Source organism: Aythya fuligula, chromosome 3 (genome assembly GCF_009819795.1).
Source record: "Aythya fuligula isolate bAytFul2 chromosome 3, bAytFul2.pri, whole genome shotgun sequence".
NCBI lineage: Eukaryota > Metazoa > Chordata > Aves > Anseriformes > Anatidae > Aythya > Aythya fuligula.
In genome coordinates, this window is record NC_045561.1 from 39,653,726 (window position 1) to 39,671,749 (window position 18,024).

The following is an 18,024-nucleotide window of genomic DNA, read 5'->3' on the forward strand; positions in this document are numbered from 1 at the left end:
AAAATCCTGTCTGTTCGTTTGAGGATGTCACAATGACCTATCAGTTAACTGTACAGTGTGAAACCTCAGTATCTGTATTTTTCTTGCATGCCATTCCAGTCTTATATTAAGAAAAAGTCATCTGACTGTGGAGAATGAGGTTTTAGTGAGTTGATCTATAGCTACGATAGTTGCTATATAGCTACTTGTTCTCCTTTACCTATAACTGTATAACTATTTACCTATGACTAACTCAGGAAACAAAGATGCCCATGGAAAGACACATGCTTTTAGTTCATGTAGTGTCTGATTCATTTAATATTTCATTTCCATGCTGTCATGACCTATTTTTATTTTGCATCTGTTTTTGAATAGCAACTGCAACTTCCACACTGGAGAACACACTCCAGTCATAACTGCACTCTTGAGTTTGTTGGGCAGAGACCTAAAACGTGGATAGTGATGGATAATAATCCTGACCACAATGAAAAATTCACAGAAGAGTCCTGTATATGGGATAGCAACCCTGCAAGTCCCTGCACTTAGGGAACAGTAAACCAGACAAAAACCTGCCTGAAAGACTGCAGCTGAAGCAGCTTTCAGCATTGTGTCCTTGACTAGGAAACATGCTTCTCCAAAAAGTCTCTGTGTTTCTTAAAAGAGAAAGTCTTATTGTCTCCATGATCTTACTTCTCTCTGTCTATATGCACCATGAAAATGCTTTGGGCTTTTCCAGTCTTCCAAAAGGCTATTATCACACCCGCCTGAATCATAGAACAGCTTTGGTTGGAAGGGACATTAAAGCCAACCCAGTTCCATCCCCCTGCCATGGGCAGGGACACCTCCCACCAGACCGGGCTGCCCAAAGCTCCATCTGGCCTGGCCTTGAGCACTCCAGGGATGGGGCATCCACAGTTTCTTTGGGCAGTCTGTGCCAGTGCCTCACCACCCTCTAAGTGAAGAATTTCCTCCTAACATATAATCTGAATTTACTCTCTTTTAGTTTAAAGCCATTACTTCTCGTACTATCCTTATCTGCCTGAGTAAAAAGTTGCTCTCCATCTTTTTTATAAGTCCTCCTTAAGCACTGAAATACTGCAATGAGGTCTCCCTGGAGCCTTCTCCTCTTCAAGCTGAACAAGCTCTTTCAGTCTTTCTTCATAGGAGAGGTGCTCCAGCCCTCTGAACATCCTTTGTGGTCTCCTCTGGACTCTTTCTAACAGATCCACATCTTTCCTTGTGCTGGGGACCCCAGGGCTAGATGCAGCACTCCAAGTGGGGCCTCACAAGGGCAGAGCAGAGGGGGACAATCCCCTCCCTCGCCCTGCTGGCCACTCCTCAGTTGATGCAGCCCAGGATGCAGTTGGCCATCAGGGCTCCAATTGCTCACTTCTGGATCATGTGGAGCTTTTTGTCCACCAGATCCCCCAAGTCTTTCTCTGAATGAATTCGCCCAGTTTGTGCTCGTGTCTTGGATTGCCCCAAACCAGGTGCAGCACCTTCCACTTGACCTTGTTGAACTTCATTAGGTTCACATGGGCACACTTCGCAAGCTTGTCCAGGTAGTAGTGATCTTGGGTAATGCATTAAATTAGCACTTACAGATCTAGATGACCCATATGACATGCCTTACTATTCCAAGAGGCAAATAATTCCCTTATATTTCTCTTCTCCCCCCCACCCTTTTTTTTTTTTTTTGAGGGGGGGATGGTGTGTTAGGGCAGCTACTATCTCTCATTGTCTTCACTATGTCTAGCACAGGAAGTATAATTTCAGATGAAGCCTCTAGATGCTGCTATAATAATAAAAAAAAATCCTCACACATAGTATCTTGTTCAATACGGTGATTTCCAGTAAGTGTGCCTCACTAGTATGAAGTAAGAGCTTATGACAGAAACCAATTATTAAATATCAAAGCAGAAAAAAAATAGTAAAGATTTATATTGTCAATATTTTTGCAGAAAATTAGAGCTAAAGAATAGACCTGACAGTCAATCGGAAGTTATTATATTCTGGTCTTTTTTTTTTTTAAAAACAAAGAACTCTGAGAATTTTTTATTGATAAATCCAATAAAGTCCTTTCCTTGTAAGTTATTCAAAAGCTGTGCAAAAGCCAAAAGCCACGAGACTTTAATTAAAGCTGAAAAAAAAGTTTTGTTTCTTTCAAGAGACAAAAAAAAAAAAAAAAAAAAAAAAAAAAAAAAAAAACAAAAAACAGTAAAGCAATAAAGGTACCTGTCTTGCTCAGAGCTCAATACATCTTTTCCCCCTAAATAGTTTCTTCCCTTGGAGTAGCCTCCAAGTCAAGACAACAAATATTTGAAATGTTTGTGGCTTAACTATCGCTAAGCAAGTGTTGACTCAAAAAGCAAGTCAACGAACTTCAGTGTCAGGACTTCAGCCTACCAAACAGCTCAGGTTTTGCAATTTTCGATACTCATTGATAATAAGATGCTGAAAGTCTCAGTGGTGTCTTGTACATGACAAAAAGACCCCAGATCATCAGTTACAGAATTTTAAGGTAGCAGCTGTGAGACTTGTGAGAAACAAGCAAGCAAGCAGAAAAACTAAAAACTTTCTTTCTCAGTCATGCACTTTCTCTCCACTTGCTTGCTTCTCTTTCCCGCTAGCTTTCTTCTGTTCTCACTCTCTCCTTCCTCTCCCTTTCTCACATTCTCTCATTCTCTCTTGGCCTCCCTCTTTCTTGCATGCTCTTGCCCTCTTACTTTCTTTTATCACTGGAACAGGCTGCCCAGGGAAGTGGTGGAGTCACCATCCCTGGAAGTCTTCAAAAGACGTTTAGATGTAGAGCTTAGGGATATGGTTTAGTGGAGGGCTGTTAGCGTTAGGTTGGAGGTTGGACTCGATGACCTTGAGGTCTCTTCCAACCTAGGAAATTCTGTGATTCTGTGATTCTCACACACCCTCTCCTTGCCCTCCCTGTTCTCACTCTCTTGCTTTTGTTTGTTCTCTCCTGCTTGCTCTTTCTCTCTCCTGCATTCACTTTTGCTTGCATCCTCTTTCTCCTCCTTCCATGCACTTGCTCATTTTCTCACTTGCCTCCCTCTTTCCTCCTCTCTTCTCCTTTTCCCCATCTCTCTCAGCTTCCCTCTTTCTCCTCCTCCCCTCCTTCCCCCCTTCTCACACTCTCGCTTGCTTGCTTGCTCTCTCCCCCTTTAAGCATTCTCCCATTCCTTCTTTTCCTCTTTCTTCTTCTCTCTCTTCTTGTCTTGCACATCTCTCCTTCTCCCCCTCTCCCTCTTCCCCTCTCTTTTTCTTTTTTCCCAAAGAAGCAGAATTCAACAATCAGCATAACACTTGTTAACAAGCAACCACCAGTGTCTCATGATGTTTCACTCAAGACATGTTTTAACAAAATTTAAGTTGGTCTATGCAGAGAGCTGGATTCCAGCCTCTTTTAGTTTCTCTTCTGAAAATCCAGAATCCCTTTAGTTTTAAAGTGCCAGCTGAAGCACTCTCAGGTTCATCTCTACATAAATCTGAACTATTGCCTCCCCTTTTGTGAGAGAAAAGGATGAAAAACATCTTCAAATAAAACCTTGATTGCAGCTCACCCATACAGGAAAGCTATAAATGGAATCAATCAAGCTTCAATTGCTTTCTAAAAAATAACAAATAAAAAAAAAAAAGGAGAACCACCAAAAAAAAAAGATCTAAGTCCAGACTTCTTGATTTATTTATGCTTTCTGTCTCGGCCAACACTAGGGCAAGTCCCATAAACCAGGGTACTCAGAATATACAAAGAGGCAGCAATAGCTATTAAAAAGACACATTTTTAGAAGAGTGATTCAAGTACATTCAAGTACAATCAATCAGAAACACACATTACATGCAGTCCTTATCTGAGGCACTTTCTGTGGAACTGTTTTTTACCAAATTATTAGCCTCCTTTGTATAGAGATAAGGCCTGAGAAAACATCTCCCTTCCTTTATCAGTAAGGATGAATGCATTTAGGACACAGGCTAAACATGGATCACTCGAGGTATGTTTGCCTGTTTGTTTTCCTTTACACAAAGTTTGACATCAGGAATGACAGTTATCAAAACAACTCTTGCCAGTTTTGGTTGAACCAGCGTGGAAGCAAGGCTCTCCTCTCACAGTTTCTATTTCATCGCAATTTCATAGTGAATATGAGGGACATTTAAATACAGTTCAGACAGACACAAACACTGGTTCTAAAAAACAGTAATGGCTGAACTTTGTTCACAAAAGTACTCAGAAGTTTAAAAGTTTACCTTGCTAGTACTCACTGAAATAATCCAAGCTTTTTACGTGAAATGTAATGGAAGAAGAGGGAAAGGAGGAAATTCTGTCTTCATTTACAAAATGGCAAATGTATGGTCATTGTTTTGAATTTAATATAACTATATAAATATTTATTTTTCTGTTGAAGGTACACTGAAATAATTCTAAAGACATGTTTTTTTTTTTGTTTGTTTGTTTGTTTGTTTTTCAATAAGAACAAACATTTTGGAAATAAGTTTCATTTGCTAGAAAACTTAGCTTAGAAAACTGAATATCTGATTCTCTTTCCGCTTATCTTTTAAGTACTTCTAACATATCTAGATTACTACTTGTCTTCTACAACATGTGACTTCTTTCTGCTTCAAATACTTGTATTAAAAGAACAAGCATATGAGCGTTTAGACATTAAGAAGTGTTTCTCTTGGGAATGTATTTTGCAAACAGCCAGCAGCAGATCTCCAGGACGGAATGGTATTCAAGCTGACAAAAATAGTCAATAATTTTGAACTGCCTAGACCCACCAAAATTGCACAAGAAACTGTAAGAAATTCCCAAGTCACGTTTATCTCTCTCCTGAAGCCCACCTGAACAGCAACAGCTACCTAAGTCGAAGAAGGGACTAGAATCATCTAATATACTCCTACAGTCCTATATAACCATGCAGCCTCTCACTGGCTTCATCCATTTCCTTTTCCTTCATATTTAACAACTCGTTATACCACACAGATATATATACACCCAGTGAGTATATAGCTAATACTGTAGATGAAAAGTTCAGACAAACCAGATAGGCCACAACTAACCTAAGTTATTAACTCTTAATAAAATACCTTTACAATGTCTCGAATACACTCGCTGCTATAATTTGTCATATCACAACTTCTGCTAAACTCTTCAATCCCAAACCTGATATCATCCAAAGGCCAGGCCTGCTGGCTGCATGTTCCCTGGAGCCAGGAGCACTCCAAGCAGTTCATTAGGGACCCAGAACCACTAATGACAGTAGTCATCAAACAACAACAACAACAACAAAATCTCTGAGAAGAAGAGTGCATCTCCTACAATAGTCTCAGCTGAGCCTCCTCAAAGGAAGGCAGAACATAAATTGTTTTCTCTGAGATCTATCCCAATGCTTCACCGTGGGAAGCAAGCCACTGCTGACCTTTAAGTACATAATGTATATAATAAACCCACCATGGAAATTGAAAGAAACACCATATAAAATTGTTTTCCTTTCTGTTCAGACTCTAGTAAATATATAAATAATATTTTTAAACCTCAGAGCAGTTTCACAGCAGGTACATCTTCTCTAATAAGGTAGCTTCTTTTTATCTGCATGTTCTTAAGTGTCCCCCAGATGGTAACATCTGAATCAGAATACTCACTTATAGTGTCAGCCTGACATTTTCACTAGTGTTTCTAAGGATATTTAGTAATAATAACTCACATGTGCTGTAAAAAGCCTTATCTCACAAATGTATTGAAGTCTCACAGGCCTTCCTCTTCTATGGAGGGAGAAGTTACACACAAAGACAATTAATAAAATGCCCACAGTCATATAAAAGGCTGATTCAGAAACAAAAGGTAAGATTCCCGATTTTAGGATTGTACTTGGAACTCTAGCCAGTATATCTCAATACAGTTTAGCATTCTTAATTACAATGACCCAGCTAGATCATGACAAGCCTTTAAACAGAAATATGGCCTAAATCCTACATTTTTATTGTTCTAATTTACTCCCTTCCTCCTGGCTGGTGATGTCTCCTTTTGAAGATACAATATTTCTTTATTACAAAAATATTTTTCAAAGCTTTACACATCAAACTCCTGTTTCAATTAGAAAAAAAAAAATGTTTAGTTTCTAACATAGATTTAATGACACAAGGAAAAATGTGCCCAGAAATAATTACATGGACGAGTCATATATTAGCAGTCGTGCCAACTCTCAGGGTACACTACAAAAACAAATACAGTTACACAGGGAAAGGTATGATTACACCATGTGAGTGCTGAATTTTCAGCTAAATTTTTTTGCATCTACACTCAGCAACACCAAAATGAACTAACTAACCTCCTATGTAATCAGTCATCATGAGTGCTTTCATTCTGGATTTTTATATGGAATGAGTTAACCATGTGGTTTTGTTGTTGTTGTTGTTTGGTTGGTTGGTTGGTTGGTTGGTTTGTTTGTTTGCTTTTAAACACAGGTGCCTAAAATTATGCCCCTCAGTCCACAGGTTCTAACTGATTTGACTTGCAGAGCTATTAAACTCCTACTAGTCTCATCAACTTGTCTGTTAGCGCTGAGAATGAAGCTGACTTTTCAAAGGAATTAGGTAGGCATGTTGGGAATAACATCCCAGTGTATAAATTATTGCCACCAATGGCAATTTAAGATTAAAATCTGCAAAACTGTCATGTCAGAACTATTCATTTTAATATAGTATTATTTAAGAGATGGAAGGGATGCGTATAAAGTAGATAAAAATAAATTAATACACAGTTCTAAAATAACTCCTTATCCCTATCATGGGCCATTTTTATGCTTTTTAAAGGATAAGAACAAAACAAAGAGGATCTAAGTGTTCCTCTTTGGATAAGGATGCCTACCTCTTTTACAGAAGGAGACACTGTTTGTAAGGGAATTTCTTGTGTCCTTGCTCAGAGATGGGCCCACAGTGTGCAGAGATGGGTTGTTTCTAAGGCAGCACCGTCACTCAGGATGGAGGGCCTTTCTCAATTAGTAAGAACATACCAGGTAATTTAAAGAGTCAATGATTTTTCCATCTAGACTGTGCTGCCTAGAAGTGAAGAATGGCATGTCACTGAAAAAATACAGTTTTTCATAAAGCCAACGTAATCAGTTTCATAGTTGACACTATTTCAATGTATTTTATTTTATAGACTTTATTGCTTTTTTTCCTTTGCAACAAATCTTAAAAAACAAGGTTCACAAGAGAGCTATGATAAGGGCTTGGGGTTAGTAGAGTTTAAGAAACACTCTGGGAGAATGAGATGATGCTTGACAAGAAAGTTTAGGTATATCACTAGAGTAGGGGAAAGCTCCCAAGTAGCCCCAAGTAGTATGCAAGCCTGGGGTAAGCAAATGCACACACATCTACCCAGTAGCCAGTGGCAATCCTCTTTATTACTATCAGAAAAACAGTAATCCCAGCAAGTCCCCAGCTCTCCCTTAGACAGTCTCTGTCAAGGTTGTGCTCACAAACCCTGGGACCATACATGTTAGAAAGCGGAGACTGGAACAAGCCGTACGAGCACTGGCAGTTTTCTTGCATGCTCTCTGTCCTTTTCTTTTTCTCCCCACAACTTCATATTCTTGGTCTCAATAGAGTCTCTATTGTTTAACTGAAATCAACATCCAATGAAAACCGTAATTTTCTGTTTTTAAATATTTATAAATTCATTCCGTAAACATGATGTATTTTTCAGCTTAACATGATATCATCACATTCTAATTTAAAGCTGGAAAGAGCTATAAAAACCACAAAGAACGCATTGCTGGGGTATGAATATTTAATAGTAATGAACTCCAAAAATGGACTTAACTATTGAACTATTTAAATGGATCTCCTGAACAGTACAACATGTAGGAACATATTAGATTTGATATTCCACTTAGCGATACATCACTTGGAGATAAATACACAAGGCTTTCAGCTGACTAGCTTAGTAAAATGTAAGAAGATGTCAATTCTAGCATTTTTTTATTTCTAGCATATTTTATTTTTATATAAAAATACCCTTATTATCACTAAGGTCTCCTTGTTTCACAGTGTTAATATGAAGTAATCAATCCAGAAACACACCAACTCATGTCTCCTGCTACTGAAAGCCAATATACAGGCTAAGCAGAAATATATACAACAGTAACTAAATATAAGTCATTGGGCTGATAAGAAACACTCAGTTCCTTTGGAAGCACCAGGCTTCAATCCCGGTATATGTGAGATTGCAAAGTACTGGATCCTCCTCATTGCATTTTATTAGCTCAAGTTCACAGGAATCAGGGCACATGCAGCTTTCAGCTTCAAGGGATAATCTGCAGATGAGGACTTTACATGAGGACTCAGTCAAGCAGGCCATTAACAATGTCAGATGCGTCATGTCATATACTTCATCATCACAGTGCTCTCCTATTTTTTCTGCAATAACAGGCAAGAGAATCATCATAATGGCTTACACCAAACATTGACTTCATCCAGATTCTGTTTTCAGAAGTCATTGTCCTACTACTGGCCAAGTATTGTTAACACATCTGAATTTTTGAGGAATAAGCTCAAACACCATCACAAACTAGGGCCCACTGACAAGAAAATGTCAGCAGACTGACTGAAAGTTCTTCAGGGCTTCACTTGAAATGAAGCTCTACTTCCAATGTGTGGACTCTTAAAAAAAAAAAAAATGCAGGTTGTGTTTACACTCTGCCTTGACCCTAAGTATGAGTAGATTGCTTTCCTATAGCCCTGTGTAATCCCTGTGACATCCTGTAGATCAAGAGTTGATCACTAGAAAGAGGAAAACTAGCAAAATCATGCTTACTATGAATAAGTGACAGAAGTTAAGATACCAACTAAGAAATTGATAATTAATTTTCGTTGTTAGATTTGTGTTGCTTCTTGCTCAGAACAAAATCAGCTTTATTTATTTTTTTTTACCCCAAATTCCTTATAAATCATTGGAAGCATTTATAGTTCTACTTGCAGAAAACTTCACAGCGCCTGTCCTAGAGACTCGGTTTGTTGCTTTCTACTCTCCAGCATGTGAAGCCAGAACTGATGTTGGCCTGATGCTGGAATTCTTGAACAAGGTGTAACCCCATGAGCTGAGCAGGATTGTCACGGCATCTTGGTGTGTGTGTATACATCTCTCCCTACACATATATATATATATATATACACAGAGAGAGAGAGATGTAGGGAGATAGAGATATATATGTAGGGAGAGATGTAGATATAGGTAAATATAGCATGTGATAGAGTAAGAGATGAAAAACGTCTATACATACATATATACACAAACATGTATATGTATTACAAAATACTATTATTTTTTTTTACTACCAATGTATATATACACTACCAATTTACTACCAATGTATATAATAATATATATATATTTTTTTACTACCAATGTCTTTCTTGTATTACAAAAGGCTTTTCTAATTTCAAGTGACTTGTTTTAGTCTGATAACAGAAAAATCTCTGCTATCTTCATATTACTTTAGAAAGTGAAGATTGCTACTATTACTGAAATATTTTAAAAGCTATTGGAATCCTAATTGCTCTGAGTAACTTTTGATAAAATATCCTGATTTTTTTCTTCTGTGTGATTATGAATCATCATGACATTTTAGATATTTATTTTGTATCTCTCCCTAACCAAAAAAAAAATAAAAATTGCAATGGCTATAGTTGGATGTATCTATAATTTAAGGACAAAGTCTACAAGTGTTTATAAATACCTCCAAAGCAAGTTCAAAGAACCTGTGAAACTGAGAAATAAAATCAGAAATATTGCAGTGTGAAAAAAAATCACCAAGCAATGACCCTAATGCTGCTTTGTAGTGTCATAAAACAATAAAACGGTGTTTAGACTAGCTTCTGTTAATGTTTCCAGGCCCAGATTAGAATAAATCTAATGTAAAGTTTCTTTCTTTCTTTCTTTCTTTTTTAAAGAAAGAAAGAAAAAATAAATTATATTTAGAATAGAATTTACTCTTAAAGAGAATTTATTCTAATGACAAAACCTGTTTCCACAACAAGAGTTCATCTCATCCAGATTTTCTGAAGATAAATGTGGATATTTGGTACATACTATGATCCATCAAATAGCAGCAGCTTATGCAGGATACTGCCATGCCCTGGATGCACTGACCACCTTCTCACACTGTTCAAAACCTGCATTTGAAATGGCCTTCTATGAAAAACTGCAGTAATGCTTTCAGAACACTGCAGAGCTATGAAATGTGGCTTTAGAAAAGAACCAGAGGAATTCTGCCTAAGGAGTACCCTAATACTTGATAAAACCTACTCTTCCTTGGGTTGTAACTAGAATTTGGCTGTGAGTTTATTAGTGAGTTTATAATAATATAATATAATATATTATAATAATATATAATAATATAATAATATAATATATAATATTATATATAATATATTTATATATTTATAATTATATATAATAATATAATAATATAATATAATATAATATAATATAATATAATATAATATAATATAATATAATATAATATAATATAATAATGTGAGTTTATTATGTGAGTTTATGTCTGCCTTTGGGAGACAGACATATGGTGAGTTTTTCCTGCATCTAGTTGGCATACTGACATGAAATTGTTCTAGAGGCATTCCCCCGTGGCTTCTCAGAACCAGCTACCTAGGATCCCCAAGATGATTACCCTGTCTCTGAACTTCACTGCTAGACAAAATTAACTTTAGTCATTTACCAACTCACAGCAACACGGAGCACAAGCCTTGAATTTTACTAGCTACAGTGAAACTGCATTCAGTCCTCCAGCTATTTTAAAGTAAATCAGTTATGAAGGAGAATGACTGGAAATTAAATCCAACTACAAATCCAGGAGCACCACAAGAAAAGCCTTTATATTCTATTTAAAGTTGTGATAACCAGGTTGCTTCATTGTGGCCAGTGTTTTTAGCACATAGGGGAGAAGAAGCACAAAGGCCAATACTGACTATGTAAAAGAGAGGAAGGTGGTTCAGGGGGTCTCATTCTCATTCTGTGGGGATGTGCCAGGGGTTGCTCAGAAAAGGCTCAGGAACAATACATCAGTTTTTACAAAGGCACAGGCTGGTCTGAAAGAGAGCAAAGAGCATGTCCAGAAGGACTATCTAGTCTGTCACATACTGTTTGAATGTGTTTTTAAGAAGCCTGGATGCACAATTCTGACAACAGCTTCAGGGAAGCAACTTCACCAAGACATGCAAGTAAGATGCGTCTTAACCTCAAGTGCTACATCGTGATAACTGTAATAGCAAACGGTGCTATATGGTCATTGACTTTTACCTAGGTAATGCCTGTGAATTGAACTCTTCAAGCCGTAAGCAACTGTAAAAAGTTTGCAAAGCTCAAGGGAAATGCCACTGATAGTCCTCTGCTGCATTTACAGATGAACTCCTGAAAGAAACGCCTTTCCCACTGAATTCCACTTGTGTTATGGAGCCATTTTCCTTCCAAGGCTGGTTGAAAGATCATCGCAGAGAAATAAAACAGAAGCAATCTTTGAGTATCTTTGGAGATAACTTCGAAACAGAGGTAGGTGGTTTAATTTCTATGAAAGAGATTTTTAAAGATACATATAATAGGTGTCTCATATTCGGAGTGAACGAATCCAGGCCTTGCAACCCTATCTGCTGAGAAAATCATGCACCCTTAAAAAAGTAATTCAGTCGTAGCCTGCCCTGCCCCTTGGAAATGCCCACCTTTGGCCACTGATCCAACGCACCTAGGGCAGGGGACTCCTGTCTCAGATACTTCTATTTGCAGAATCAACCTGAACCTTATTTCCACTCACTTCCTTTAAGATTAAAACAGCTCCCCCGCCCCCTTATTTCCCACATCAGAAATACCAGCAAGATGCTATCACTGCTCACAAGTGCGTTCAGCTTCCATATATGTTTGTACAGCACTCTTGGTGCCAAATCTAATTCAAATGTGTAAATACACTTTTTTTTTCCTTCTTAATCCACATAAAATGGAAACAAAGACCTGGACAGCCCCAGAGAGCCTGGGCCATGCTAGAGCACTGCACTTCTCAGCCTTGTCAAACACAGTCCAGCTTGAGTGTAAATGAAGCTGTTACCATGTGATGTCTGTGCTGCATGTGCGATGGTTTACAAAACATATTTTCTCCCTGGGTTACTTGGAGTCATATTCTGAAGAATCCAATACGTTTGACAGCAGAGTAACAGAGAGCGTGGGACTGTCAGGAAGAACACAAAAAGGGCAGATAATTAGAAAAATAAGGTCTGGTCTACAGCCTTTTTAATGTTAATGGAAGTATCTTTTTGACTTCAACATACTCTTGACAGGGGCCCGAGTTCATGAGGAGGAAGCGCCTGTTCCAAGAACAGAAGCAGGAAGGATATAGATGCAAAGCAGAGAGTGGGAGGAGGCAGAAGGAGTAGATAAGTGAGGATGCAGAAGAGCATAAGGAGTGGCAGGTGTGATCAGTTCTCTTTTTATCAGTAGGAATCAATATGAGAATACCAAACGTAATGTGAATTTTAATGTCTGTAAAAATAATGTCATCCTCTATGAACATTTTTCTTTAAAAATAGAATGTTTAAATGCTGTAGAAAGATGAATGTGTACACTTCAGTCACTGGGATGAATCCATTACTTTTCTTTCATTTTTTTTCTAGGTTATAGCTTATGGACCAGGAACAACTGAAAAAAGTAAAAGTAATTCAGATATCTGGATATGGCAGCTGGTAGGTGACAATTCACACATCCATGAATTCACATTTCAGAGCAAACTGCACAGTTGTAAAGCCTCTTACTACCAACAACAAAAATTAATGATTACCTTCCTTCTCACAGAAGCCATTGACAGGAATCGTCGTTTGGCTTTAAACTATCATGAAAAAAAAAAAAACTGTAAACAACTGCCACCATAAAAATAATCCCTCTTTTCCCTCATCTTGTATGTTGAGAACAGAACTACTGCCATCCTCTATCAGTTCTAGATGGGGATTTTGATTCCTGCTAGGGAGTACCTTGCAAATACATCAGAATGCCTCTGGGTGATAAAAACCATCACCTATTAGTTCTTTCTTTGAAGTTTTTGTCCTCATACTGAACTCCAGCTGGAATTAGGTAGACAAAGCTAATAAAAATCCAGAAACATTTTTATGCTAAATCACAGCAGTAGTTGATCCAGATGCCCATCTTTCTCCTGGCTTCAAAGAAACTCTTGCAGCCCAAGGGAAAAACAGCAGAGAAAAGCTGGTTTCCCTTTACACAAGGGAAACTAGCTCGTAAGGCAGGTATTTCTATCAGTTCCTGTTCTGTTGAAATTCACAGGGACTATCAAATACTAATTAAAGACATAATATTCTTGAAAGACACTTGTTTACACTGCAGCTCACTGCAGCCTGTGCAATCAAGACCTTGCTGCTGGCAGGAATCTGGTTCCTCTGCTTGACAAGATAATGATGAGTCTGTTCCAGTGTAGACAGATGCCTATTAGTGATTTCTGTCAGCTCCCTGCTGACTTGTGAACTTCTTTTCAAGACTTAGAAAGGTATTAGGAATCAGGAAAGTAGAAGAGGAGCTTGAAGTACTCCAGCAGGTTATCCCTGTGAGTTTCCAGATAGTTGTACCAACTTGCAGGCTGCTCGGTTAGATTGGTAGCAGCACATCCTTAAGGCATCAGGCAATAGGTTGCTGCTTTATGATGAGGAACAACAAACCATGAAGCATGTTTTTATTGATGCTAATAGCGTCAGATGGGGAAGATCAGCTGAATATTTAGCTAGGCCTTGTAAAACAGTGTTTTGTTTGAAGTGCTCTTTCAGTAGGAAAGATTTCCATACTTACCTGCAGCATTTTCTTTCTGCTGGTGATAAGCCACGGAAAACTAAAAGCTGTCCGTCTCTTCTTTCCCTTCAGGAGGGTGCATCTACAGTTACTATGGATGGTAAAACCCTGACTCTAACTGCTGGTGACAGCCTACTTGTCCGTGCCCAATCTTTGTGAGTAGAGATGAGCGATTCAACAGCATGATTTCCCAGACTCCAACAATATAAATTCTGTCTATTTGGTCCATATCAAGTTGGGCATCAGCTGGTGCAGAAACATAGCCTCTGTGATTGCAGGATTTGCAATATTACTCCTTCGGGCAGAAGTGTCTTTTGGAGGAAACAAAGCCAGGCATTCGTTCCAGCTCACCTTGTACGATTAAGCTGTGGAAAATAAAAGATAAACACCAAGAAAAGTCAGCACACAAAAGACCATGCATAAAGGTAGATGGCAAGAATACTGATACTAAATGGCAACAGCAAATCCTCTAAACTTCAGATAAGTCTTAATCAACATCAATACAGTGAGATTTGGGTGCCAGACCAAGAGCACAGTTCTCTTCCTGGAGTAGGATGCATAAGGCTTTTTCACAATCATGGTACACATAATATTTGTAAAAAGAAAAACTGGTGAAAATAGTTTCCAGAAGGAATGGAAAGGGGAAGTATTTGCCAACTCTTGTGAAAAGTGGCATAGGTCAATAAAGTACCCATCGTGAAGGATTACATACACCCACTGGTAATACAATGCAGCAAACTATAGGCAGATGATTACAAATGACCTTCTTTCCTACAGAGAAAAAAAAACAAACAAACAAACAAAAAAAAAACAAAGCAAACAAAGTAATAAGTAGTAATGATGATGTTTGCTAATCACTAACTAACACCAGAAGCTGTTACTGAAAGACCTGAAACTGCCCAGCTGCACAGAACCGTTCTCTGCACCTGTGATTTCAACAAGTACCTCCTCCCCTCCTCCCTCCACCATTGTATCCACCGCTTCTATGAAATCACTTCTCTTAAATTAATTCCCAGTCCTGCGGTCAATCAATGAGACTGTTTACAAAATCCTGGCATGATGCATGTGTAGAGATCTGCCAGCACAGATCATATTGGATTAAGGCATTTATCAGACTTGTACAGCAGGCACATATTATTGTACGTTTCACTGCTGTACACTGATACTGATCTCTGGTCATCTCTGAAACTGGCATAAACACCTAATACAAAGGTGATGACCACAAAGCAAAAATACTCCTGAATTCTTAGATGCTTATATTGTTAAAATAATATCTGTGTTTAAATCCTTACGTCACTGAGATCAGAATTTCCCCTTGCTACATCCATAAGAAGAGAGATGTTCTTCCCCGTTGTGTCATGATGTTTGGTTTATATGGATGATTACAAAGAGCTGTTCTGAAAAATATAGCAAGATATGCCAATATAGAAATAGAACAAATGTAGTCAGAAGAGAACCTGTTTGCAATTCCTCTATTTTTCAGCAGCATCAAGGTATTTAGTTGTTCGGTTTGGTAGTTGGTTTGTCCTCCCCACCTCCCCTATGTGGGTATTCAATCATCTCTCTTTCTATTTTTCCAGGTACTTCTGGAAAAGAGAAGAAGAATGTGTTGCTCTTTACATTGCTCAGGATCCAAAACACAAGCAGCCTTATACCTAGTTTCTGTATCAGTTGACATTGATAAGAAAAATTTTAACCTACTTATGTCATCTTAATAAATTTATAGTCAGAACTCCTGTAAATCTGAATAGTCTAACATAATAATTACACTGGAATCAAGTGCTATGCCCCATTATAACTTTTTTTTTCCCCAAGTAGTTAATGTTTCAGCAAAATCTACAACCTGTAATTTTGTTAAAAACAAGACTTTATTACATGAAAGCAAATGAAAACAGATCCATGAAGTAGGATTAGCTACATAGTAATATAAATGATAATATCTGGAATAAATTGTAAGCTTTTCAAGTGCAAGTGTCCTCTGTGAGGTAAAGAGAGGGAGATAGGACAGATATTGTTTTGCCTATTTACTTACATTCTTCATTTCTTTGCCTCAGTTTTGCCATTAATGATAAATTGGGTATGTGAGTTATCAAGCCCACAGCACACGAATTTTTATTTGCAATACTTTACAGATGTTCTGAGATCTTTGGATTAAAAGCCCTTTAAAAAAAAAAAAAAAAAAAAAAAAAAGGGAGGGGGAGGGAAATTACAAACTTCTTCTGCTCCACTACTTGAGGATCTCAAGTAGATCACAAGGACTTTCTCCTTGTGAAAAGTGGAAGGTGTGTTAGTAAAAGGGGAAGCAGTAGCAGCAGTAACATCACACATTACTTAGATCATCACTGTACTTGCTTCACGTAACTTGTTAGCAGGTTATCAAATCTTGGTACTGCATTACCAATCACAGCTGATAGTAACATGCCAGACATACCATGTGGGATGCTGCCTATGCACCACACTATCATCATGGCATCTCAGTCCTGGATTTCCAGCTGTAGAAGTCTTTATTTAAAATAGCCTAAAACATGTGGGTTTTGTTTGTTTTTAAAAAACATGTTGCACTTTACATTATTAAACATTTAACTAATCTGTTTTCTGATGTTGAGCTTTGTCAATTACATGCTTGAAAAAGCAGGAAGTTACCATTTCTTGATTTTTGTAATAACTAATGAAAGTTCAGAAAATATTTATTTAATATATCTATCACCTACAAAGCTCAGTAAACTGAAATGCTGTATGTGTTTTATGCAAGTGTTAGTATTTTTGGTGAGAAAAACTGAGATATGTTGGCCTTAATTTATAATATATTTAGGTTCACTAGCTTTTCTAGTAAAGCATACAGCAGAATTTTGCTATGTTCTCCTAATAACAGAGGATCTAATTTGAGAACCTGAGCCCTGTCCTTAAGGCTATTATGGATGTTACCTACAACAGACAAGTGTCCCTTGAATGAGGGAGTAATTTATCTGATTACCTTTGGTATTGATAGGCCTGTCTGCCTGCAGGATTGCCTGCTCCCCAAGTGAACATCTACAGCAGAAGAATCTAGGGTATCAGAGTGTTGTATTTTCAGTTTACCAGTTTGGAGGTAACTACTGCAGTGCTAGTTCTGGGTTTACTTCATATCACATAAATGTTTGTATTTCACACAACGGTAATTTGATAAAATACAGTAGCATGTAGGACGATCTGCAGCAGCTCTTCACAAATTCAGAGACACTGTGAGCCATGGAAATTTCAGAATGCACATTTAAGCACCTCTAGATTACAGATAACTTTTCACCTTTAAAGACTTCAGGGTTTAGAATTAAGGCTCCACTCAAACATATTCTTCTCTTTCTAAATAAGTTGCACCTGCTGCTTGATTTAGGCACCCATTTTCAATCTGAATCATACAGATACTGTGTCACCTCACATTTAATAAACTTCTCTGTTATTGCATTTTGGTAGGCTTATGTTGACCTTATTAGTGCATGTTTACCTTGACAGTCCATCTATTGCCCGTGGTTTCTCCAAGACTCAAAAGTAATGCCTTTATACAAATATTCATTCTAAACAATATTACAATAAAACCTACACAGATGAGAGAAGACATACCTGCACTACTTCCTTCAACACACTCAAAACTGCCTAGAATCACAAGCCAGAGCTGACCTGAAAGCTTAGAAGCACACACAAAGGAGTCTGAAGCTACCTACAAGCATCCATAGTTACCCAAGCCTCTGTTTCACCTAGACTGGAAGTCATCAGGAGTTCCCCCCCTCACTTAAAATGGGAAAGGGCAAATGGCCCAATACTACCAGTTGTGGGGCAGAGAGACTGTGACTGTTCAGTGCCTTTAAAATGTTCAAACCGAGTGAGAAAACTGGTAAATTTTGTAAAACCAAAGATGAAACACATTCTTTTAGCTACAGATATATTGTATTTTCTATTATTACAGCATTTAAATGCATATGAGTGATATAAACATTATGCCAGCATTTCAAATTGGGCAAGAGACCTCACCTTAGAGTCAGTTATAAATTAGCAACGTAGATCAAAAATACAGTAATTAGTGCCTCCAATTGCCAACTAAACTAGATAGGTCTGACCTCACAGTGTACTTTTATTCTTATTTTGAGCTAAGCTGAATTTTAAAAATAATTGAAAAAAGTTTTGATACTGTCTCCATATATTCT

The 18,024-nt window shown here is 37.8% G+C and overlaps 1 protein-coding gene across 1 annotated transcript in view; it reads left to right on the plus strand.

Moving 5' to 3' along the window:
• HAAO (3-hydroxyanthranilate 3,4-dioxygenase) overlaps positions 1–15,505 on the plus strand; it is a 35,097-nt gene extending 19,592 nt beyond the window's left edge. Inside the window, exons 7-10 of the mRNA XM_032183832.1 lie at positions 11,415–11,560; positions 12,670–12,738; positions 13,919–14,001; positions 15,427–15,505. Coding sequence (XP_032039723.1) covers positions 11,415–11,560; positions 12,670–12,738; positions 13,919–14,001; positions 15,427–15,505 — 377 coding nt within the window. The remainder of the gene's footprint in view (positions 1–11,414; positions 11,561–12,669; positions 12,739–13,918; positions 14,002–15,426) is intronic.
• Positions 15,506–18,024: the final 2,519 nt, after the last annotated feature.